This window comes from Lactuca serriola, chromosome 1 (genome assembly GCF_051521515.1).
Source record: "Lactuca serriola cultivar US96UC23 chromosome 1, Lser_US96UC23_V15, whole genome shotgun sequence".
NCBI lineage: Eukaryota > Viridiplantae > Streptophyta > Magnoliopsida > Asterales > Asteraceae > Lactuca > Lactuca serriola.
The window spans coordinates 221,831,192-221,857,932 of record NC_136408.1 but is presented as its reverse complement, the minus strand read 5'-3'; the positions used below and the strand labels follow the sequence as shown (position 1 = coordinate 221,857,932).

Genomic DNA, 26,741 nt, shown 5'->3' with positions numbered 1-26,741 from the left:
ATGTTATGGTGTGTAACAATTTCATTGGAATCGAAAGAAAAAAAATTGAGATTTCATGAAGTTGCATTCGTCAATTCATTGGTGAAAACTTGATCAAATTAATTTGTCACCGTCAATTCTTTGGTGTTGAATTTTGGGTTTCACTCAGCTCGTAGTGGCACGAAACTAAGATCATAAACACAGATGTTGTGTAACCATAAACCTCAGTGGTAGTTTCTGAGAGTCTCAAGGGTTACAGTGATGAAACGAATGTTATGGAGAAGTGTAATGGGGATTGTGAAAGAAGACATAGTACCTCTGCTGCGAAAGAAAGGACCAAGCAGGAGACTCTTAACTCATGTGAGAAGAGTGTGAGGTAGCTCACGATTAGAATAAATAAGTTAGCCTTATTGGGAAGACAAGGTTTGTGTATACCAAGTCGTGAAGGCAATTATTCAAAATCTTATGAGGCTTGGGACACATACAGCAGCATGCTTCTAGGGACACTTAAGTAATTCAGCAAATATATCCCCATAAGTAAACGAACATACAAAAAAAATTAAAAACATATTTTTGGAGTGTTTGAAATTTATATAAAAAAAATAATAAAAAAATAAAAAAATAGAAAAGAAAAAAAAAAGACAAGGAAAAAAAACTTTTGATTTAAAAAAAATGGAAAACCGAACCCGAACGTTCGGTTGGTTTCGGTTGGAAAAAGTTGAAAAACCGAACCCGAACCTTCGGTTGGTTTCGGTTCTTGAAAATTTTGAAAAACCGAACCCGAACCTTCGGTTGGTTTCGGTTCAGGAAAATTTTGAAAAACCGAACCCGAACCTTCGGTTGGTTTCGGTTCTTGAAAATTTTGAAAAACCGAACCCGAACCTTCGGTTGGTTTCGGTTCTTGAAAATTTTGAAAAACCGAACCCGAACCTTCTGTTGGTTTCGGTTCTTGAAAAATTTTTAAGAAACCAAGAAGTTTAGAGATAAAAAAAACTTGTTACGTAAAGAAAAATAAATTTTGCACAAGAAATATACAACACAGAAAAACTACCTTTGAAGTAATGAGCGAGTCAGATGGTTGAACCGAACCCGAACGTTCGGTTGGTTTCGCTTCTTACGGTTGAGATTGAGTGGTAGTGTGAGGAACTGATTCTGATTCCATCATACCGAGCCCTTGCAATATTTTATTGAATGATGCTTCAGGAAGAGCTTTGGTAAAGACATCAGCCAGTTGATCAGTGGTTCTTACGAAGTGAACTTCGACATTTCCATCTTCCACATGATCTTTGATGAAGTGATACCTTAGTGCTATGTGTTTGGTTTTAGAGTGTTGCACTGGGTTATGACAGATCCTAATTGCACTTTCAGAGTCACAATATAGTGGGATCTTCTTCATATTGAGTCCATAGTCTCGAAGTTGACTCTGGATCCAAATCACTTGGGATGTGCAGGATGCAGCGGCAATGTATTCCGCTTCAGCAGTAGACAGCGACACACATGTTTGTTTCTTGGATTGCCAGCTAACCAACTTCCCATCAAGAAATTGACAGCCGCCAGTTGTGCTTTTGCGGTCGAGTCCACATCCTCCAAGGTCAGCATCAGAATAGGCTTGAACGAAGAAGCCTGAATTGGATGGATACCATAGACCTAAGGAGGCGGTTCGCTTGAGATAGCGTAGGATGTTCTTCACTGCCAGCATGTGAGGTTCGCGTGGGTTAGCCTGAAATCGAGCACAATAACACACAGAAAACATGATATCAGGCCTGCTAGCAGTTAGATACATCAATGAGCCTATCATTTGACGATAGAGCGTGATGTCAACAGCCGGTTTATCTAGTGAAGGGGTCAGCTTGGTGCCGAATGCCATTGGGACTTTGACTTTTGAGTCTCCCATCATTCCAAACTTCGCTAGGAGAGCCTTAGTGTAAGCTTCCTGATTGATAAAGATGCCTTCGGGTCCCTGTCTAATGTTTAAACCAAGAAAAAAGTTAATAGGACCCATTGAGCTCATTTCAAACTTAGTCTCCATCAACTTTCTGAATTCAGCTGTTAAGCTGGGATTCGTGGAGCCAAAGATGATGTCATCGACATAAATTTGAACTATCATAAGGTGGTTACCTTCCTTTTTACGAAAGAAGGTTGGGTCAACCGAACCTTGTTTAAATTTGGACAACTTCAAAAATTTTGTAAGCGTTTCATACCATGCTCTCGGAGCTTGTTTGAGGCCGTACACAGCTTTATCCAGGATGTAGCAATGATTTGGATGCTTTTCATTCACGAACCCAGGAGGTTGCTCCACGTACACAGTTTCTTCAAGTTCTCCATTGAGAAATGCACACTTGACGTCCATTTGGAAAACCTCAAAGTTTTTGTGAGCAGCATAGGCCAGAAATATTCTAACCGATTCTAGCCTAGCTACTGGAGTGAACGTTTCTTCGTAATCTATCCCTTCCTCCTGACAGTATCCCTTGACAACCAGACGAGCCTTGTTCCTTATGACATTACCTTCCTTGTCCATATTGTTTCTAAAAACCCATTTAAGACCAACAACCGAAGCATCTGGAGGAGTTGGAATGAGGCGCCAGACTTTGTTCCTTTCAAACTCATTCAGTTCGTCTTGCATCGCTTGAACCCAATCAGAGTGATCGAGGGCAGTGTTCACTGTCTTCGGTTCAACTTTGGATACGAATGAGTTAAACATAAAAAACTCAACCTTTGAGAATAAGGATGTCTGTTTTGCCTTCAGTTGAGATCGGGTCAGAACCTTTTCAGATACATCACCAACTACTTGGGAGATAGGATGATCTCTGGTCCATTTTGTGAGAGGAGGGTAATTCGGATCGAAGGTTGGATCTAGTTCAGCATTGATCATCTCTTCGGGCTCAGATTGGCTATCTTCATCATTCGTCATATCATCATGCTCCCCCTCAATTGATGAGTCTTGAGAAACATGAGTTTCAGGGGTTTCTTGTGGTGCTGGAGTTTCAGGCATTGAAGCACCTTCGTTTGGAGGGGCACCTTCGGTTGGAGAAGTACCTTCGGGTGAGGTTGTAGAGCTTTGCTCCCCCTCGATATGAGAACTTGGCTCCCCCTCGACTGAAGCATTGTTGGTTGGAGAGTCATCAGTGGGCGATTCTCCTTCATGCATTCTTCTTGCAGCATCTTCGACAATCTTCTTCATATGATCTATCTTGTTGTCAGTTGCACCTGCTTCGGAGAGAGAAGCATTTTCCGGTTCGTCAAAGAGATCCAAAAAGTTCTCGTACATATTGGCGATTGAGACTGTGACTTGACCAGTTAGAGGAAAGATTTCCCTGGCAGTGTCATCTATGGCCTGTAGCTTCTTGACATAGCTATCGTCGAAGGTCACATAGTATGTCTCTTCAATCCTTCTTGATCGTTTGTTTAGGACCATGTACGCCTTTGAAGTGAGTGAGTAACCCAGAAAGATTCCCTCGTCAGCCTTGACATCAAACTTGTTGCGGTGTTCTTTAGAGTTAAAGATGAAACACCTTGAGCCAAACACGTGGAAAAATTTCACGTTGGGTTTTCTGTTATTTATTATCTCATATGGTGTGAGCGTGAATCGCTTGTTGAGATAGGACCTGTTTTGTGTATAACAAGCAGCAGAAATAGCGTCAGCCCAAAAATAAAGAGGTAAGGAAGCGAAACTTAGCATAGTTCGGGCAGCTTCACACAACGATCGGTTTCGTCTTTCGACGATTCCGTTCTGCTGTGGTGTGTAGGGAGCTGAGAAATTATGACTGATTCCCTTTTCTGCAAGAAACTCTTCAAACTCTTTGTTCTTGAATTCGAGACCATTGTCGCTCCTTATGTTGCGAACGACCTTCTTGAGCTGGACTTCAATTTGTTTGATAAACGCTTTCAGCTTTTGAGTCGCTTCAGATTTGAGCTTTAGAAAGAACACCCATGTAAATCGAGAGAAGTCATCAACGATAACAAGAATGTACTTGCTACCACCGATGCTTTCAATAGATGAAGGACCACACAAATCGATATGAAGCAATTCGAGTGGTTCAACAACTTTTGTGTTAATTATGGATGGGTGACTTTGACGACTCTGCTTTCCCATTTCGCATGCAGCACACAAATGCTCTCTGTCAAACTTGAGCAATGGAAGACCCCTAACATGACCTCCAGTGACAAGTCGGTTGATATCCTTGAAATTGAGATGAGAGAGTCTTCGGTGCCACAACCAGCTTTCGTCGGATTGAGCCTTTGATAGCAGACATATGGTTGGGTTTCCTTTGATGGGTTTCATGTTCAGAGGAAACATTTCACCCTTTCGCTTTGACTTCAGAATCACTTTCTTTGTCTTTTTCTCTATGATTTCCGAACCTTCATCATCGAATGAAACTTTGAGACCAGTACCTCCAACAAGCTGAGATACACTGATGAGGTTGTGTTGAAGTCCTTCCACATAGGCCACCTTTCTGATGGTAAAATCACCATTTGTTATCATCCCATATCCCTTTATGGTCCCGAAAGAGTTATTTCCAAACTTAACGTTGCCACCATTTGCAAGGGATCTGTATTCCCTAAGTTCTTCTTTCCTCCCTGTCATGTGACGCGAGCAGCCACTGTCGATGTACCATTCTTCGTCAAACTGCTCGTCACTTATAACCTGCAAAAAATTAAGCAGATTTAGGAACCCAAAGTTTCTTGGGTCCATGTGAGCTTTTCATGGGAACAGGAATAGTGAGAGAGATGTCAACTAGATATGTTCGTTTTATTAGAGTTGTTTCATCTTTCTTTTTAATGGTAAAAACTTTTATTTTATGAACATTAGTGATGTTCGTTTTGGACTCAGTTTTGGATTCATCGACCTTTTGCTTTCCCTTCTGTTCAGCTGAAGAATGAGGTTTTCGAGGGCAAGCGTGATTAGTTTTGGAACTAGATGGAGATGAATGAGTGGAAGTGAAAGAACGAGAAGAATTAGGAAGAGAGGATTTGGATTTGGATGGAAATGTCTTCCTTGCTGATGACTCTAGGTGACCCTTTTGCTTTTGATCGTTGGTGGGGTAAACCTTTGAGTCTTGTTCCTTTTTCATTTTGGAGGCGAACCTCTGCGTTCGGTTGGTGTTGTTCTTGGAACCGAACCTTTGGTTTCGGTCGAAGTCCTTTTCAGAACCGAACCTTGGCTTTCGGTTGGTATCTTCTTGCGAACCGAACCTTGGCTTTCGGTTAGTATCTTCTTGCGAACCGAACCTTGGCTTTCGGTTAGTGGAATTTTCAGGCTTTCGTACAGGATTGTTTTCATACTTCAGATTCTTGTCCTTGTGTGTATAGTATGCGTTCTGGGAGTGCCAGAATTGTTTCCTTTCAGAAAGATTTTTCCTGTATCTTTGGTTCCTCTCTATCTTCTTATCCCTCATCTGCTTAGGTTGATGATGAACGTTCGCTTTTGTTTTTGCAGTAACTTTGACTGATTCCTTTTGAACTTCAGGAGTTTTTCTTTGTGCAGAAGGAACAGATGGAATATCTGAAGAAGATTCAGTTTGTACTGAGGAAGCAGAAGGAGTATCTGATGAAGTTTCGCTTCGAGCTGTAGGTGTTAAAGGAATGTCTTCTTTTGCTAAACAATCATCCTCTTGAGGAATTTCTTTGGTACCACTTGTACTTGGTTCACTGAAATTATCAGGCTTGTTCAAGGGTTCAGGTATGTACCTCCCTTTCTTCATCCAGGAGGTTCTTTCAGAAAGACCAACAGTTTCGTTTCCATTATCAATGGGAGCTTCCCAGAAATACTCATCACAACCGTCAGCATTGTCTTCATTAACAATAGCTGTGAGTTCAGCTGTTTGATGTTCGGTTACTCCAGTCACCTTGTATACTTGATTTGGAGTGGTCCTGACCTTTTGATACACAACAGCTTTTTCTACTAATTTCGGGGACTTTTGTTGGGACAATCTAGCGAATTCCACAGAATTTTCAGAAATAAGGTTTTTGTGGTTTTCAGTTTCGCTTTTAACAAATTCTGAGCAGTCAACCGTATCCTCCACAGAAATTTCACTCATGTTTTCGTCCTCGTTAAGCTCAGATGAATTTTCAACATCGATTTTGTTTTCTGAGCTAACGTTGGCGTTAAGAGAGTTAAATTTTTGCATGGTTTCGGTTCTCAGTTTAAGTCGGTCATTTTCGTCCAAAAGGTTTTTGAGCATGTCCTTGTGGTCTTTGGACTTGATGAAGGACTCAATTTTGTCCAGTCCATACATATAGGTTGGATTGACATCATCAGACGATATCACACTTTCACAATTGTAGGCTTCGGCATCGATTTCATCCTCCTTAAATTCTAGAAAGGGCAAAATCATGCGATGGATCTTTTGACCTATCTCACAGTCCAAGTGAAGTTGAGTAATATTGGAATACAAACGTTTAGCTATTAAACAAAAAACATTTCGTTGTTTTAACAATTTCAAATTGTCTCTCTGCAAATAAATGTTTTCTTCTTTAACTTTAATTAATTCCGACTCTTTTAACTCAATCCACATTCGCCGCTCCTCACTCTTCGACGCCGCCCTGCTTAATTGATCAGTCATGTTAGAATTGGTGACTCGAGTTTGAGTTAGGCTACTATCTAAATGAGAAATTCTTGTATTGATATTTTTTAGTTCTTTCTCGTAAGAGGATGGTGGTACTTTAAATGAAATAAAAGCAGATTGTACCTTCTTTATCAGTTCATCGAGTTCATTGAACTGCTGGCTGAGTGGTTTAGCCGTAAAGCACATATCCTCCTGCACCTTCGGTTCATTGCTTCCTCCATCGGTGTTGTATCCCCTCATTTGAGACACCTCAGTCACCATGAAGCATTTTCCACCACTGCTTTCCTCCTTAGCCACATATGCCTTTCCATGAGTAGGCTTTCTCACTTCTTCGTCTTCTGAGTCAGTAGACCAAACTTCAGTGCTACCGAACTCATCGTCATTGACCGAACCCTGCACAATAAGAGCATTAATAGAAGGGTTGACGGTAGACTTCTTCTTTCTTAACTCATCCAATCTCTTCTGCAACACAGCTTCCTCATCATTTCCATTGTCCTTTTCAGCCATCTTCTTAAGAACACAGTCCTTAGCGTAGTGGTTCTTGCCACCACAATAGAAACAGCTTACTCCGGAATCGCCATCTGCTTTCGGTTCCTTTTTGGGCTCCTCAGCTTTCGGTTCATTGTTTGCTTTTTCTGAGCTGTAACTCCCCTGCCAGTTTCGGTTTTTGTTGCTGGGGAATCTCTTCTTTATGAACCTCTTAGGATTGGATACCATCATGGCATAATCCTCAGTTGAGAGGTCATATTCATCCAAGTTGAGCTCTTCATCCTCCACCACAGCTTTACTTTTAGATAGGAGGGCCAACGAACCAAGACTAGAGACAACATTCTTCTCTTGAACCACATTCTTCTCTTGGGACTTTAGAATACCCACCAGTTTTGCCAACGAATATGATTTAAACTGTTCATGGGCTTTGACTGTGGAAACAACTGCTCTCCATTCCGATCGCAGTCCATTCAAGAAAGTAACCTTTTGTTCGATAAGCTTCCTTTCAATGTCGTGTTTGATCATCTTGCTGAGAAGATGATTGAAGCGATCAAACGTCTGGGTCAGAGTTTCTTCGGCCCCTTGCCTGAATTCACCAAATTCAGATAGAAGTAAGGTTTGGATGGAATGTTCAAGATCTTCGTCTGTGGAATACAGTTCGCGAAGTCTATCCCACACTTCCTTTGCCGTAGTGCATGAGCTGACCAGCCTGAATGTGTCGGACTGAAGGGCGAATCTGATCAACCTAAGTGCCTTAATATTGCACTGGAGTTTGTCTTTTTCATCTTGCGCGATATTCGTCACGTCCTTGAGCAGATCATTATACTCTTTTTGCGTCTTGATGATTCTGGACGTCGTAGAATGAGAAAACGGTCCACTGATGATGGCTTCCCATATGAGATAACCATTGTCCTCCGATCCAATCACATAATCTTCGAAATGATGCGCCCACACTTCATAGTCATGGGTGTACAAGATTGGAATCTTTGTCGTCGAACCGATGCTGTTGGAAATATTAATAGGGTTTGATTGCGTTGCGTCCATAATGATCGTAAACACCTGTTCAAAGATCAGACTTGTAATAAAGCAGATTAGGGCAAAACAATAAATACTAAGATACGTCAATTAAGATGACGGCTCAATAAATATCGATGATTGCGGAAAACCCTAATGGAAATCTTTTTCACAGAAAAGATGTGTATCGATTACACAGCCTCCTGCTCTGATACCAATTGATGGGATTAAAACAACTTTTAATCTAAGAAGATCGATTAGATCTTGAACAAGTATATGAATATAAAACAGTTAACAACGCAATAATAAGAACAAACAGCTTGAATCAAACGTGTTGAATGATTAAATAAAATCCTTAGAAGAGCTCGATTAAGAACATCAACTGTAAAGGATTAGAAGATTACAAGAACGATAACAGAAAAATATAATACTCTTGATCAATTGCTGTATCGATAATCTCTAGAATCTTAACCTAATATGCATGCAAGCATTTAACTTATATACAATACATAAAAGGCTCTCGGTTGGACAGGCCCAAACCGGAGAATAAAAGGCTAATCTAACGAGCCCAAAAGACGCAACATCAAAAACTCTTTTCAGCCCAACATAAGTCATGAAAAAAGTCTTGGAAATTATGAGGATTACGTCCCACATACTGAGGTCATCATGGTACGCCCTGCGTACCAGTGTGTATGCCCTGCGTAATTGGCCCAGTATTATTTTGGGCTTGGTTGTCGCCTTGGGCCTTGGATTTGGGCCTTAGGCTTTGAGAGTTAGACTTCTGAATGGGGGAATTGTTTTTGGAATTGGTCTTGTTCTTGGACTAGGTTATGGGGTTTTTGTTATTGGGCCTCATGGGCCTAATGGATTTGGGCGTTTGTGGTCCTAATGGGCTTGAGTCTTGTGACATCTTTGGGTTTTCTGAGAATCATTATTTGGACCAGGATTTGTTGAGCTGTTGGGAAAGGCCCACATGGTGTTGGGCCTAATTTGGAAAATTAGGCCATTAATGGGATTTTATGGATCTTATAGTTTTGGGCCTGGTTGGTTTTGGGCTTGGGCCTTGGTTATGAGTCTTGATGGACCAGGTGTAAAATGGTCATTTTACCCCAAATTTGGTTTACGGATATTGGTTTGGAATTCAGATGCTAATTGAATAATGTTTTGACAATTTTTAGTTTGGGAATTCATTAGGGCAGCAACTAGAGATTGCTTGCAGTAAGCTTCCGCATTCGAGGTGAGTTTCTTCACTGTTCATATGGGTCGAAAGCATCAATGCTGACCCATTTGTTTTATGTGTTATAGGAAGACCCAGAGGTGGCTCCTAGCACATGTATGCTAGTTAAGTAACTATTGATCGTATCCTAGCACATATAGGCTCCTAGCACATCGTATGGCAGACCAAGAGGTGGTTCCTGGAAAACAGTAAAGACCAGCGTTTTAGCTCTTGAAAGTGATTAGCTAAGTAGTATTGATTGTATGATAGTTGTATTTGTGACGCTTTCATGGAAGACCAGGAGGTGGCTCATGGAACTTGTCTGTACGACACAGGGCTTTGACCCTCGGCCTGGCAAGAAAGACCACGAGGTGGATCGTGGCATAATGGCAAGACTATGCGCGACACATAACATCTCTATTGATTATGATATATGTATGATATGTATGGATCGCGATAATATATGGCTTGTATGGATCATTGGATATTTATGGTATGTGGTATTTGGGGAACTCACTATGCTTTGTGCTTACGACTTTCAGTTTTGGTTTCAGGTACTTGAATTTCAAATGAAAGAGCTTGGGGAAATCGCAGTACATACACCCATATTTTCTATAATATATGATCTTAGGGGTTGGACTCTGATAAATGTTTTATTTGAAACGATTTTCAATGTTTTTAACAAAGTTACATTAGTGTTTTAATTATAATAAAAATGAAATTTTTACCTTGGATTTTTGGGTCGTTACAAGTTGGTATCAGAGCCTTGGTTTGAGGGATTTGGGCATACTCTCGGGTGTGCCTGAACTCAAATTGAGGGTTTGGTGAATTTTTTTAATGAAATGAACATTTAATTAAAAGGAAATTTCTAATCAAGAAAGGGGTGTGATGCGTGCAATCGTCCGAGCTCAAGTAAGTGGTTCCCAAAATACCAAGACATGTTTATTATGTGACATGATTATGTGAATCACAATCTAGATTTGGGCTAAGGATCTGCTCAGTATTATATAATATGAGAGATGCCTTTTTATGTGCCTAATTGTATGAGCCTTAGTATTGTATGCTATTTTTAATATATGATAAGTGGATACAATGGCTTGATTACCATATGCTGGTTAGATTTTTCCGTTTCCTGAATGTTGCTTGCTTTGTGTTTTGTGGGGCTCTTAGAAATGTGAGTTAGCTACTAAGTGAATATGGTAAGTCACATGTGGCACAGGTTGGATAACCTTAGAGTGATGGGCTTGACCCTATTGCGCAACTCTTGTTTGAGTCCATCCATTCTAGGATTGAGTCATTACTTGAAGGATTATCTGATCTCTGTTGCATGTGACTATATTCATGAGGTAGCTAGTTGACATTAATGGGAACCCTTCAATAGTTGAGGGCAGGGTGAGGTCGGGAACCTAGGAAGGCCTAAGATATGCTTCAATGGGTTAGTAGTGCAGTTTAGTGAGTTTTAGGTGCATCAGTTTGAGGAAGTGACTTGGAGGATTCGGGAGGATTGCTAAGGAAAGTATGGATAGGTGTGCAAGATAGTATTAGGCCCGTACTACTAAAAGCATAAGATCCATACTCGAATCGGTGAGAGTCTTGGAGAATATTAGAAGCTTATGAGAGGTGGATTCTTGGGTATGTTCTGATTGTTGGCTTGTCGTATTTCAGTTTGGAGATGAGCTCTCAGGGAGGTGGTTATGTATCTAGTTCGGGTTCTATCTCAGGTGCGGGTTTTGAGCCGATTAGCGAGCAGTTGTGGGAGTTCATCTCATCGAAGATTTCTCGCTATGTTTCAGAGATATTGGTTGAGCGTTTGGGCGCGTTCCGTGTGGAGGTTATGGTTATCATTGGAGCTCGCACTCTGTCTTTTTGGGAGGTCTGTTCTTGTGGAGATCCTATGTTCCATGGGGAGAGGGGCCCCATTGTCAGTAGGAGGTGGTTAGAAGATGTGGCTAACACGTTCAGGATGAGTTTCTGCACCGAGGAGGCGAAGGTCAGATATGCTTCCTGCCTATTGAAGAACAGGGCACGAGATTGGTGAGAAGAGGTCGGTAGTGAGTTGGGTGATGTTGTTGTGGATGCTATGTCATGGGATGAGTTCTCAACCAGGTTCCGAGCTGAGTTTGCACTAACAATCGAGGTACAGCAGTTGGTGCGAGAGTTTCTACATCTTCGTGAGACTACTGAGACTCTGGCAGAGATCACTGTCAAGTTCCGAGAGAGGGATTTATTGGTACCACTGTATGAAACGAATGAAGAGATGAAGAAAGTAAGGTATCATGATATACTGCAAGATGATATCAGGGAGTTCGTGAGTATTTTGGGGTACGAGACCGTAAATGATATGATCTCTAGGTCCCGAGAGAGGGAGATTGATTTGGAGCACATCGGGAAAAAGGGTTCGGATCAGGTGTATACATTGGACAGTCTCGGGAAGAGACCTAAGACTTCTGATCAGCGTTTGAGAGGCCAGTAGGGCCAGAGTCAGTGCAACATGTACGAGAAACTGCACGATGGAGTTTGTCGTTCCAGAGGTTTGGGCTGCTACAAGTGTGGTAGGGATGGTCACATTAGTAGGTATTATCCTCAGGGGGCAAGTACGTTATGTTTTCACTGCGATCAGGTGGGCCACAAGAACTCCGACTGTCCGAGGTTGAGGGGAGGAGCAGTGAGTGTGCCTGCTCCGACTATTTTGAGGATCACTGATCGACGAAAGGGTTGGGCAGGAGCCCCAACGAAGAGGATTCAGACTTTGTAGTGACATACAGGGGAGATCTGGATTCTAGCAGGCGATGTGGCAGGTATGTATCTTTTAATCTTTTTGGTTCTATCAGTATTTTGTGATTGTATCTTGCATCAGTTTAGGTAAGTGTACCTCTGGTTTATTTCTTTGATTATGTCTAGGTTATATATTCAATTAATATCATATGCCATTTGCATACTGTGAATTATTAGTGGTTAGCGAAGGGTTGTTTTCCCTTTTGCGGGTTTGGAGTGTTCAATGTTATCTTGGGTTATGGTCGAGATCGATTTAGCAGTATTGTGTGGAAGGTCTGTGGTCAGGATTCAGTAGGGTGGTTATCCACCATCGTCAGGATTCGGTAGTTTGAGTCATTGTTCTCAGATTGACTTGTGGGGTCGCCAAGGGAAGTGGTTTATTGCTGAGGTTTTGGTTTGAGCATCTGTCATTTGGACTTCAAGACTTGAGTGTAGTACCATTTCAATGCGTCTGGGGTTATCAGTGTTGATGGGATTCAAAAAAGTGTTTAGCTACTCTTCAGTGATTGTGCGGTCTTTTAAGTTGACTAGTAATGGATCACTAGCAAGGTTAAGCGTTGGTAGTCAGCGGGTCGATCATTGTAAGGTAAGAAGGATTGAGAATCCTTCATTTCTCGTGTGCTTTGAGAATTTAGACGATTCAAAGTGGGGGAGAATCGTCCAGGGATTCAGAAACAAGAGCGGTTTTGAAACTGGGATAAGTTTCGCATCCTCGTCGTGAAGAAAGATGGCCCAAGTGGTTGTTTGGATTGAGGATTGTGTGAGTTGGAAGTTCGGGAAACTTTCCAACATTGAGATTGTGTTCTCAGGGTGTTTGATAGCATACTTTGGGAACAGGTTAAGGTTCCAGTCAGAACTTGAGTTCGGCTTAGGCGTTCGGTCGAGTGGGTGCTCGAATCTAGGTGTATTCGAGTTAATAGATTAGGGGTAAGGCTTTGGGTCACGATTATGGTTAGTGGAAGTGTTTTAAGACTGCGGGGTGGCCCGTAGCATTCAACATTTAGCGGTTAGTATGGAAGCGTTGCAAGACTATGGGGTGGCCCGTAGCATTCCCTAGTGGTTAGTTTGTATGGGAGTGTTGTTAGACTGTGGGGTGGCCTGTAGCATTCACATGTCCCTGTTTGGTGGGGATATTGCGTTGGATCTGTGACCTACTCACGGATTTCTTTGGATAGTTTAGGCCAAGGCGGGTATGTTCCCAAGGCTCTGGGAGGGAAACAACATGTTTGGAATCGAGGATGGGTAGGTCGTGCCAGACGGGTATGAGGAGAGACCACAGTTGGTACTGTGGCGTTCAACTCATAGAGTTTGGTGTTGAGATGGTTCAGGTAGCTACTACCTGTTGAAGTTTTCTTTCGGAAGTTGCGTAGAGCGACTATGCGGGTGTTCTTTGTCTCAGCAACCGAGCGGGAATCTGGTATTCCATATAGTTGGCAGATAAGTTTGGACCCTGAAGGTCTCGGCTCATTTGGGAAGTAGATAAGAGGCAACATGATGTTTCAGTCAAAAGTAGTGATTTAAGGATTCGTGTGTGTGGAGTAGCTTGTTGGTCGAAAGTGCTAAGTCACTTGTAGTTGGATTAAATAATCTCAGAGTAATTGATTTGACCCTGTTGCACAACTCTCGTTTGAGTCTAACCGTTGCAGGGATGAATCTTCTACTCGAAGGATTATTTGAGCCTTCTGTCAAGTATAAGGATTTCACATCTGGTTATAGTTAGGGGATTTGGTTTTGTAGGTTGCATCAATATAATCAGGGTTGGAAGTATTATGGTTGGTCATTTATTCGATGAGGATTTGGCCTAATAATATTTCAGCATGGGCGGCCTATCGGGAAGACAGACCATTATCGATTTCAGACTTCAGATGGGCAGAAGTGGTTTTGCGGGAGTTTAAGGTTTGTTTTCTGCGAGATGCAATTTCAGTTTGGGTTTCGGTTATCTCATGGAGTTTGTCTTATGTACTGAATATTCGGTTGCGTTCCTCAGAATGTTTGTTTTGATATGGGTGTTAGGAAGGAGCGATTTCGAGGACGAAATCTAATTTAGGTGGGGGAGAGTTGTAACACTTAGTTTCAGTTTTTCTCCGTTTCTTGGGGATGCGGTCTAGTCATCAGTTGTTATGAGGCTTAGGGCTTCGAGAAGGAAGGATTTGGCCCATTTGGGATGTGGGTTTGATGGTATAAGTGATCCAAATAATCGATTGTGTCTTCAGAAGCCAAGTGTATAATCATAATTTGATATCTCGGTCTTTTATGAATTTAGGGTCATGCTTGGGAGGTTTTAAGGCTTGGGTGTGTTGTTAGGAGCGTAGGGATTCTCTCCACCTTTTCGTGGATATAAGGTTCGTTGGAAACGGACCTAGGATGAGGGAGTTATGGTATTTTGAAGTTATTGGCAATTTTGGTCCCTAATGGAAATAATTGGCGAGGCAGCCCCATGCATGCAAGGTGGCATGCGCGTGAGTACGCCCAACGTAATCTGGGGTACGCTAAGTGTACATGTGTTGAAATGGACACGGGTTTGGAGACGTACGCCCAGCATACAGGAAGTACGCCCAACGCACGTTCAGGATCCCCAAAACCCTAATTTTTAGGGTTGGCTCACTATTTAAGCTCCTTAAGTCCATGGTGTGAGCCTCTCTTTCATCATCTAGTGTCTTAAATCCAAAAATCTCGAGTTATAGCTTCATCCAAGAGGGTTGTGTGCCTTGTATGTGCATTTCTGGTGGATTTTAGTGTATTTCAAGAAGTGGTGACTTGGTGCAAGCCAGTAGTTCAAGGAAAGGCTTGTGGACTTGGATTCCTTGCTGCACTTTCATCTCATTGAAGGTAAAAAGTTACTAGCTTGATCATTAGAAGTTGAGTTCTATGATTTTATGGTTTTTGGTCCCATTTTGACCTCATGAGGAAGATCTAGTGGTTGGACACCACTTCAGAAGCTTTGAGTTGCCACTCTTGGCAGATCTAAGGTTATAACTTGATAAAAATGATTGCTTGATGCTTGGATATGGTCCATGCATGTTCTTGTTGGGTTTTAATGGATTAAAGTGGTTATTGGGTCTCTTTGAGTCGTGTAAATGCATAAAGGTGCCGACTTTATGCTTTAGGAGCTTAGATGGAAGGTATTATGAGGTTATTATGGAAGGAATTAACGGATTAAATCAAGAAATAAGTCTTGGAAATTTTGAGGATTACGCCCCGTGTAAAAGCAAGTACGCCCCGTGTACTAAGGTTATCATGGTACGCCCTGCGTACCAGTGTGCATCCCCTGCGTAATTGGCCCAATATTATTTTGGGCTTGGTTGTCGCCTTGGGCCTTGGAGTTGGGCCTTGGGCTTTGAGAGTTGGACTTCTGAATGAGGGAATTGTTTTTGGAATTGGTCTTCTTCTTGGACTAGGTTATGGGGTTTTCGTCATTGGGCCGCGTGGGCCTAATGGATTTGGGCGTTTATGGTCCCAATGGGCTTGAATCTTGTGACATCTTTGGGTTTTCTGAGAATCATTATTTGGACCAAGATTTCATGGGCTGTTGGGAGAGGCCCACATAGTGTTGGGCCCAATTTGGAAAATTAGGCCATTAATGGGCTTTTATGGATCTTATAGTTTTGGGCCTGGTTGGTTTTGGGCTAGGGCCTTGGTTATGAGTCTTGATGGACCAGGGGCAAAATGGTCATTTTACCCCAAGCTTGGTTTATGGATCATGGTTTGGAATTCAGATGCTAATTGAATATTGTTTTGGTAATTATTAGCTTGGGAAGTCATTAGGGCATCAGCTAGGGATTTCTTGCAGTGAGCTTCAACACCCGAAGTGAGTTTCCTCACTGTTTGTATGGGTCGAAGGCACCAATGCCGACCCATTTGGTTTATGTATTATAGGAAGACCCGGAGGTGGCTCATGGCACATGTATGCTAGTTAAGTAACTGTAGATTGTATGCTAGTTGTCTTTGTGATACTTGCATAGACGACCAAGAGGTTGCTCCTGGCACATTGTATGCAAGACCAAAGTCTGAGCTCTGGCAAGTAATTAGTTAAGTAGTATTGATTGTATGCTAGTTGTCTTTGTGATGCTTGCATGGAAGACCAGGAGGTGGCTCTTAGCACTTGTCTGTAAGACCCAGGGTTTTGGCCCCCAGCCTGGCAAGAAAGACCAGAGGTGGCTCGTAGCATAATGGAAAGACTATGTGTGTCACATAGCACCTTTATTGATTATGATATATGTATGGATCGCGGTTATGTATCGCTTGTATGGATCATTGGATATGTATGGTATGTGGTATTTGGGGAACTCACTAAGCTTTGTGCTTACGGTTTTCAGTTTTGGTTTCAGGTACTTTTGTTTTAAATGAAAGAGCTTGGGGCGATCGCAATGCATACATCCATATTTTCCGCAATATGTGATCTTTGGGGGTGGAGGGCAGACTCTGATAAGTGTTTTATTTGAAACGATTTTCAATGTTTTTAATAAGCTTACATTATTGTTTTAATTAAAATAAAAATACAATTTTTACCTTGGATTTTTTGGTTGTTTCAAAAGATGAGTTGAGATCACTTGATAAGAACCAGACTTGGTCATTGGTAATGTTACCATCAGAAAAGAAAGCATTATAGAACAAATGGATGTTTCAGGTCAAAGATAAGATATATGAAACAAGAGGTAGAAATATCAACTGGTGCTTCAAGGTTTCCAACATAAAAACGGGTCGATTATAATGAGATCTTTTTTTCTAGTTGTAAAAATAATCATTATCAGACTAGTCTTAGGTATAGTGGTTGCATAAAATCTCTATATAGAGGAAACAGATAAAAAAAACATATTTTATATATGGTGATTTGGAAGAAGAAATTTATATGTTATAACTAGAGGGTTTTTTCATAGTTGGAAAGGAAAATCTAGTATGCAAGTTGAAGAAAAGTCTATATATGTTGAAGCAAACTCCAAGGCAGTGGTACTTGAAGTTTGATAGCTTCATGCATAGGTTCAGGTACCAAAAGATGTTAAAGGGAACATTTTTGTAACCTGAAGAAATTTGGTTCCTTATATATCATCCTTTTATTATATTTTGATAACATGTTGATTAGTGGATGAGAGATTCATGAGATCAATAGACTAAAAAAGCAGTTGTCGAGAGAGATCATAAAGAATGACCTAGGAGATCATAAGTAGATATTTGGCATGAGCATAGCTAGAGACAGAGTTGCAGACACTCTAAAATTTTTCTAAGCAAAGTATCAAGAAAGTTCTAGAAAAATTTAACATAGAAGATACTGAAACCAGAAGTACACCTTTGGTAAGTCAGTTAAGACTCTCAAAGAAACAGTCCCCAAAGAAGGAAAGACAAAAAAAAAAGATGGGTAAAGTTCTCTACGTCTTAGAAATTGGTAGCTCTATGTATATTATGGTGTGCACCAGACTAGATATTGCTTATGTTGTGATAGTAGTGAGTCGGATTATGTGTAATCAAGGAAGAGAGCATTGGGAAGGAGTCAAGTGTCTGCTATGTTATTTGAAAGGTATTTCCGAGCCTGCCTTGTGTTTTAGAAGAAAATAAGTATCCTGGAAATTTTGTTGATGCTTATTTGAGGACTATACGGATTTGGAAAAGAGCACAACCAATTATGTGTTCACAATTAAAGGTACAACAATCAAATGGATGTTCAGGTTATGAAAGAGTGTTGTTCTTTCAACCACATAAGCAAAGTATATGACAATTATAATAGCCAACAAGGAGATTATATGGTTGGAAAACTTCCTATCAGAGATGGGTATGCAGTAGGAAGGTTGTCTACTCTATTATGAAAACCAAAGTGCAGCTAATTTGGAAACGAATCTAGTGTTTCATAGAAGGACAAAACATATTCAGATAAGATACCACTTTATTCGATAATTGATGAGTGATAAGATTATAAACTTGAAAACAATCATTGGTACAAAAAATCTAACATACATATTTACCAAAGTGGTGGCAATAGGGATGTTAAAGATGTGTATGACTTCAACTGCTCTTCTAGGTACTTGAAGAGAATGCGAGATTAAAGAATGACGGGGGTTATAAAATTCTAGATTTGATCGCAGTAGTTGGCTTATCAAACCCCAAGTAAGAGATTGTTAAGTTGTAGAGCCTGATTCATCTTTTGACCCTATAGTTGTTGGTTGGACCAAGCATGCAGTCCCTCTTTGGGCAAGTTCCTTTATAAGATTCGACATCAACTTATTCATGGACCAGATTTGTTAGAGTGTTCGAGGATAACTTTATGTACAAATTTTAGGTCAACTTACTAGCATAAATATATCCGTTGAATTTGTGTAACCTAAGTTATTAAACAGTAAACAACTATGTCTGAGACTTATGTACTACACGAGTTTATTAAAAATAAAAGTTTTATATTAAAGTGTAAATATTAAATATTTTTAATGCCTACTTCATTTCGAAGTTTAACAAAATATATTTTATTATATCTAAATTTTGACAATATTGTTTTATAATATTTCATTATTTTAATTATGTAACAAAAAATCATAATAAATGTTTTTAATGGTAGAAAAAACAAACTATTTATTATTATATTCATTAGAAAAATATATTTACCTTAATTAGAATAAATGTTTGATTAATTATACAGTAGATCTACACATTTAATATAATAAATATTTTACATATATAATAATAGAGGTGTTAATTAGTAGAATTCATTAATTTTTTATTAACAAAAAATGAAAATACCACATAATGACATGTAGAATTTAACCAATTTAAAAAAAATCTTACATAATGACATGTTGCGAAAATATTGAGGAAATGACAAACGATAAAAAAGCCCTTCATTTACTAGAGATGATAAAATCTCTCTCTCTCTCTCTCTCTCTCTCTCTCTCTCTCTCTCTCTCTCTCTCGTCCTTGAATATAGTCAATCACTCTGATCGTGTGAACCACATTAAATATTGGGTTCTTGTTTTTAGTTTGCATTATTACTATGTGTGTGAAATCGTCTAAACAAATGATTTGCTTAAACCCTAATAGTGAGCATCTAATGGTATATATTAAGTTCTACTTGTCCAACTAAGTGACATATGGAAGTGTTTATGAAGATCGTGGGGGATCAACTACAACAGGAGAACGGATACGTATACATGTATTCTCTTTCAGTGGAAGACACATAATAATGAGGATTACAATATGAAACTGGCTTGTTCAATTTTTGTTATCAATTGAGATCTTAGTGATATGTATAGTTACAGTTTTTGTATGTATGGTCTTGAGAGAGAATTTGTCCATCTTTGTAATTGTGAGATAAAGAAGAATGGTTGTATGTTGAAGAAATAAATTAAAGAGGTTGTTATGGATGTAGATCATATTTGAGTTTACTTTTATTGAACCATGTAAAATTCACGTGTCGTGTGATTGTATAAATATGCAATTCTACATGACTAAACTATTTCATGTCATTAGTTAAAAGTGAATTGACACCAATTATTCGTACAAAGACCCCTTCATATATTCATAGTTATTTAAAAAGTTATAATAAGATTTGCAAAACAATGTTATAGGTATATCTTTTACTTATGCTTGCAATATAAATTGACATTTTTGTTCATTATAGAAAACTACATGCTATTAGCTTTAATTCACAAGATTATATACTCTAACCATAAACCAAAGACAAACTTTTTGAGAGTTTACTTAATAAAACTTGCATGATTTTGTATGGTTTTTTGTTTCAATTTTACGAGATAAACCTTTTAAGACCAACGAATTGGAATCATATGCAAGTCAAGCATTTCTTAAACTTTTCATATCAAATATCACAAACCAATGCTTGAAATGATCACATCGGAAATGTAACCTTCATCACTAAAAAAATGTAAGGAAAACACTAAAAAGAATGCAATTTTCCTACTTGTTCTTTGTGGAGAGGTTTCTCTTTATCCTGCTAAATGGTCCCAAAGAATTATCTGCTATGTAAGAGTATATCACATGGCTCCAAGACCTATAAGAATCTAAGTTGTCGTAGTATTCGGGTGCGATTTCCCTTACTTTATGAAGCCTACAACCTGGGATTCTTGGAAAATCATGGTGCTCGTTATGGTACCCTACGTGCCATGACATTATATTTAACGGACCATAATACGAATACGTCTCCTGGCCTTCTTTCTTGTCGAATACGTAGTGCTCGGAGATGAAATGCCCCGCCATCGGGTGCATTCCACCTCCAACAAACGTTGAAAGGATCATGTAACTGAAAGATCTCCACCCCGAGAAGCAAATCATACAAGCATCAAGGCCGATTTGGATGATAACATTCAAGAATTCCCATTTTCCAGGGCGTTTAGGGTTGACTAGTAATGGTCTAAGGGCGTAAAAGAATAGTTGTAAGAGTACCCATATGCATTTAGTGACGATGTTTTTTACCAAGCGTGCTTCTATTAGGGTAGGGATGTCTGTGTCAACCCCGTCAACACCTTGGTAACGGTGGTGTTCAAGGTGGTATTTTTGGAAAGTGACTGACATTGGTACCCCAATAGGGAGGTTAGCGAAGATCCCAAGGAAACGGTTATAGATCGGATTAGAGAAAGCAAGATTGTGACTTAGTTCATGAATGGCTAAGAAAAGATTGTGGTTGAGAAAAGATCCAAAAAAGTAGGCCACCGTGAGTATCTTCGTCCACCCAACGTCGTGGAGGTATATGGCGGTGCATAGTTGAAGCGAAACAACAACAATTACCTATGAAAAAACATCAAGAAAAAGATTCTTTTATTACGTGTGGATATACTTAATTTAAAGACTGTAAGACTAAACAAAACACAAACAAAATCAAGAAATCCTAACTTCAGAAACCCAGATTCATTAAGAAAGTCAAGAAACTAATTCTATCACATAGAGAACGATTACAAACAAAAAACCTAATACAAAAAGTGTTGCCAAACTAGTTAAAGAAACCCTAAATGCAGATACGCATATTCATGAGATCGCATCAAGAAATCATTAGAAACTCTTTCGATAAATAAAAGAACGACCATGCGAACTTTACTGTGGTTAATTTCTTGAATAAAGATCATAATGATCTCATCTGATCATAGGGCTTAAAACTCGTTTGATAAGAAGAAAGTGAATGAATGGATAGAGATGAATACCTTGAGGAGAGCCCATGGATCAGGACCAAAGAGTTGTCTGATTTGGGGGTATCGGGCGAGGATCTGACGGCGGCGAGAAGCGTGTGGTTCATCTGAATACGACCAGAAAAACTCATTCGCCGCCATCGTTGTGACTTTTGTTTCTTCTAATTTCTTTTTCCGGCAACAGTGATCCGTCTCTCCTCCTGAATCTTAGTCCAATGAGTTGTGTACATTGAATGTTTTAAGTTTTTCTGCAGACTTATTTATGATGATCCTCATTTCCTCCCCGTTTTTTTAGTGTGGCATGTTGATCCTTTGGTTAATCGTTACTTTCAAGTGCCAATATTATAGCAACCTAAAAAATTAAAATTAAAATAAATAAATAAACAAATAAACAATAAATTAATTGTTATTTTAACTTGATAGATTTTAAGAGTTGAATTAATAGCTAGTTTAAAGTTTAAACTCTTTATCTTAAATGTGACATCTACTTTAATAAATAAAAAATAAAGAACTAATTTTGCTACATGTTGTGTTTTTATTTATTTTGTTATATGATATTTTGTGGTTATTTTTGATTAATTTTTTTATATGGTATTTTGTTGTTTTTTTTCCTTTTATTAAATTATATATATATATATATATATATATATATATATATATATATATATAACAATTGCAATATTGAATTGATATTAATTTCTTTAATGTTGATTTTTCTTCTAATTTTAAAATTTTCTAAATTAAAACCAAACTACAAATAAGATTTCCATCGTTCGTTGTACTACTTATCCATATAGAAACTTTAACCTAAAAAAAAAAAAAAATCTTTTCTTTGTGTTCTTTTCTACGTAAGGAAACAATAATCAAAGCAAAAAGTTTTTTTTCATTTTGTTTTGAAACCATGTTAGGAACAAACTAAACCTCTATATTTTTTTTTTGTTTCTTTTGTAAATGTTGATAAACCCAAAGAAAAAAAAAAGTCCAAGATATTTTTTGCTTTATTGTTCGACAGCGCAACCAAAGACCAAAAAAATTAGTTTACAATTTTCTCCCGTTAATATACGTATCAATCAAAATTAAACATTTTACTAAAATCTAGAGGGGTTTCCCGCCTGTTGTGCGGGGCGGAACATGTCGTTTTGTGAGACAAATAATCAAGTACATTGCATAAATTAGTATCCACATTAAAGTATGTTGCTATTCTGTGTAATTTGCCAGAAAAACGCTATAAACATTGATCCAAAACGTAAGCTTTTGCTGGCGTTTAATTTTCACAGGATCAACTCATGGACTCCTCCCGAAGAATTTCGACCAAAGCCAACCTATATACACAATTCTAAAAATTCTTATTAAAGTCGGTCAGCAACGGTACAAACTTAGGCAACAATTTTATATGATGGGAAAACATCATTAGGTGCAAAATCGTCCAGACTAGATAATTTGCATACAATGAGATGTAACTTTTTATTTTATTACAAAACCTTTAGTGGAAGTAACCAAAATCTAACAGAAACCAGGATGTGTGGAAATGAAGATCAAGATTCATACGAACAAATTTAGATGGAGATGTATCAATATTACATTTGATTTTTTTTTGAGGCGGGTGGTTCCGAACTCCAGTCGCTTGAAGAAGTTCCAAAAAGGGAAGAAACAGCTCGGAACAATATTGAAGCTCTGTAAAAAAACACAATACAAATCATCAAAACACACAAAAGAGAGGACAAGGGTGGAGAAGCGGTAGGTGGAACTTACTGGTTTCTTTAAAGTTGTCAATTTTTTTTATCTGCATGAGTCGGTGTATAAATGCGACAAAAAAAAAACATTCCCATAAAATAATGTCTGCAAACATCAAAATTACATTAAAATAGAAGTCAATAAAACCTTTTTACATTATAAACCCCTATAACTAATTAAAACAAAAATGAATATGTAGAAAGCAGATAGTGGTACCTTATTTAATGTTTAAGAGGAGATTGAAGATGTTTTCCAAAACAACATACATGTACTTTGTAGCTTCCATAAATATGATGCAAACCACTGAATTTAGTTGTACAACACTTCTTTATATTAAATTTGATCCCTGGGTTTATATGTACAAAAACTCTAATTAAAAGGGTGTGCACAATAAAAAATCCAAAAGTAATTGTGTGAGTACACATCCAGAATCAACTAAAACACAAAATCAAGAAAAAAATAACCTAAAAGTTACAGAAATTTAGTTATATAAAATATGAATATGATATATCCTAATTAAACATATAGTAAGGAGTAGCGGGTCATGGATTTGATAGATCTAACATGACCGGTGCTGGTCAACAATCAGAAGCAGATGGCTGAGAATGAGAGGAAAAGACGAAATGACTTTTCAGATAAGGTCACCGTGATCATAAACTTACTTCATGAAGCCCTGATCACCAAAAGGGTAAAATAATGTTTATGAACCTATAATCATTCAATCTAAATTTAAAAAAAAAGGAAATTGAAACATAATAGGAAAGAAAACTGAACAAAGTGTCTTAAATTTTCTGATTGCCATTCAAAACACACTTTAACTAGGAATTCATTTGTTGGGTTGATTTTTTTTTTTATTAAATTTCATTTAATAAAACTTTTTAAATAGCATTTAAGAGAAAATAATCGAAGGTACATTGCTATTTGTTGTAATTGTGTTTGTTCCAAGTGAAATGACATTTTTTTGTCCTTGAGTACATCTGATATTTACGATTTTGGTCCCAATAACAGTCATTTTTCCTTGGAATATGGACCAAAAATTATAAAGAAAGGTTCACATTTGGTCCAAATTCCAAGGTTTCATAATGTTTTACTCCCTTTTTTTAATAATTTTTGTTGCAAGCCAATGAAACATGTATACAATTTTTTGAAATTAAATGTATAAAAGTTTAATTCTTACCATATTAGGTTGTTTCTGTAACTTACAACTTACAGAGGCCAGTTCTTGAGGAGCCATTGATAGCTGTTGATTTCTTTTAGGTTGATTATCTGTAAGTAAACTGATGCATACGTTAACTGGGCATGTTATTTTTAACAAATAAGAAAGGTGCGTTATAAGGGTTGTTTCGTTCGCAGAATGTTTTCAAAGGAACTAAAATCTAAGGAAACAAAATTTTGTTGCCAGAAAATAGAATGGAAGGCTGAAGGAGAGACGGGCAGAGTTTACTTTTGAAATATTAAGTACTTTTAGGAGAAAGGAAAGGTTGTATAAACACTTTCCAAATAGAACTACAAACCCTTCATCATTAATTCCTGATGATGCAACAAATCTCTTATATATAACCAGATCAAATCATTACTCCCCGACCTTCTATTTCATACTATAATTTTCAATATCACATTATTCATTTTCAACTCTTGAAGCATTAGATATATTTTCACTGTAAAATTGTTTAAAAGAGACTTATGGTTATAATAATTGTCTCATAGGAGTTTTTTCTCGGGCTTCTGATCCTTATGTCTGCATCTATTATTTTCTCTTGGAACTACAAAATCACAATCAAAATCATATACCCAAAGTAATCACAGCTGAATAAACTCCACACTCAATAAAAAAAAAGATTTTTAGTTATTACCTATGGTGAAGTACTGAACATAAACCACCTACATTGTGAACAAGGGATTTAAAAACCGAAATCAATATAAACCAAAATTGGTAACTGTAAATCTATAAAACGAAATAGACGTGAAGTGCAGTTACTAATTGCAGAGAGGGTCGATGTGTTCATTTGTAATTTGAATTAAATCCCCAATTCAATTAAAATATAAATCCAAAATTACAACTGCAAACATCATGAATGTTAGTTTCAACTCTACACAGGTTTATTACTATAGATTTAGTAACCAGAAAAGACAACGAAAATTAATTAAAATTTAATAATGTGCTCGCATGTCACAATGATTTCAAACTTTTCAATTGAGATATTATAGACATAATGGGTGTTTCCATTGGCTTTCCATGCAAATTACTACGAAACAAATTATATATGATTAAAACTTACAACTCCCAACAAAAAAAAAGTAAAAAAAATACTTGGTCTGAACAAAATAACACATTTACCATATTATTCCACTAAAAAAGAATCAAAAAGAGTGATTTGATAATATTAGTAGTTCGTTGATGTCATTCCTTATTAAGTGTTTACCTGAGCTCTTTGTTTTGCTGACCATTGCTAGATATAGCCGATTATACTCGGCAAGTGTAACTTTTTGAACATTTGTGTCATCAGCTCTAAGTACTTTATTTACCACCTGTGATTTTTTTTTGTTCCTATGAAATCTATTTTCATTCTCATTTGACTAACTGCATCTCATCATTACTGATATGAAAATCCAAATAGACATAGATCCTCTGTTTGCAATTATCAGTTGTCAATCATGGTTTCTCATGTCTTTGAGACCATGTATTGTACTCTTGTTATGGTACCTCCATCTCCATGATTTTCTCATTAGTTCTTTGCAGCCAACAACTGTTGATAAGCATTTTGCATTAAATCACAGATTTAGAATAGACAACAAAAACAAATTGCAGACATTTGTGAAAAGGAACATAAAAAATAAAATACATATTGATAAGAAAACATGGAAAATAAAATATTGGTCATGATGTTATTGAATCAAAGACGATTTAATTATAAAAATATTTAGTTTCTAATGTTTAGGAGTTCACATGTGTAAAGTCCACACCTTTAACAATAATAAACCTTTTCAATTTAATTGTTTCAAATGTTCTATTTTAATATTAGAACCACTTTCACATCTACTGAAATGCAAAAAAATAAAAAATAAATAATAAATAATAAATAAATAAAATTAAAAAATGTTAGTTTTCACATATCTACGATTTTAGGTAAGTTGAGAAAAAAAATAAGGCATGTGAAAACTAATCGTTAGAAACTTGTAAACTAAATACTTACTTCTTCTTCTCCATTTAAGGAAGTTCGGTCTTTGTATATCTTTCCACTACCACCAGACAGTGTAAAGTATGTCAGCTTCAACATTACTCCCAAATCATGTTTTGCTCCTCAATCGATTCATAATGTTCTTTTTCTTCTTAGCAGACCTTTAATCAGTGGCAAGTGATGCCTTAAACAGACTTATAATAACCCTCGTCTTCAGATACAGAGTGGATTGATATCTAACCATTGATACGTTGATTCTCCATGCCTAAGCCACTATTGACACATACGATGATTAATATCAGAAACATACAAATCATGTGTAGAAACTTATAAAATTGATTCTTTTAAACATTTCATCGAACACACGGCATGCCAAATTGACCTAAAAATATACCAGGATGAAATTGCAATACCTGTGCAAGTAGCTTTTAGATTTCTGGTCCTAAGAGTGGGGGAATCATATTGAAATCATCTGCAAATTAATAAAATACATGACTTAATGGGAGGAATAACCGTTAATATGTTGATTCTTCATTCTCGAACCACTATTGCCACATAATTAATATCAAAAACCTATAAATCATGTGTGGAACTTATAAAAATGATCACAAAAAGCTCAAAATCCTGTGTTCAGAACTTGAAAACCATCTGTACATATGTTCAAAATCAAGGC

General features: G+C 37.8%; 1 protein-coding gene across 1 annotated transcript; it reads right to left on the bottom strand.

The window, feature by feature from the left end:
• Positions 1–19,918: 19,918 nt before the first annotated feature.
• Positions 19,919–21,360, bottom strand: DES-1-LIKE (fatty acid desaturase family protein). The gene is made up of 2 exons (XM_079019045.1): positions 21,171–21,360; positions 19,919–20,760 (listed from the first exon to the last, which is right to left on the bottom strand). Exons 1-2 carry the CDS (start codon positions 21,294–21,296, stop codon positions 19,933–19,935), a joined length of 954 nt encoding a protein of 317 aa, XP_078875171.1. The 5' UTR covers positions 21,297–21,360; the 3' UTR covers positions 19,919–19,932.
• Between the last annotated feature and the right edge of the window lie 5,381 nt (positions 21,361–26,741).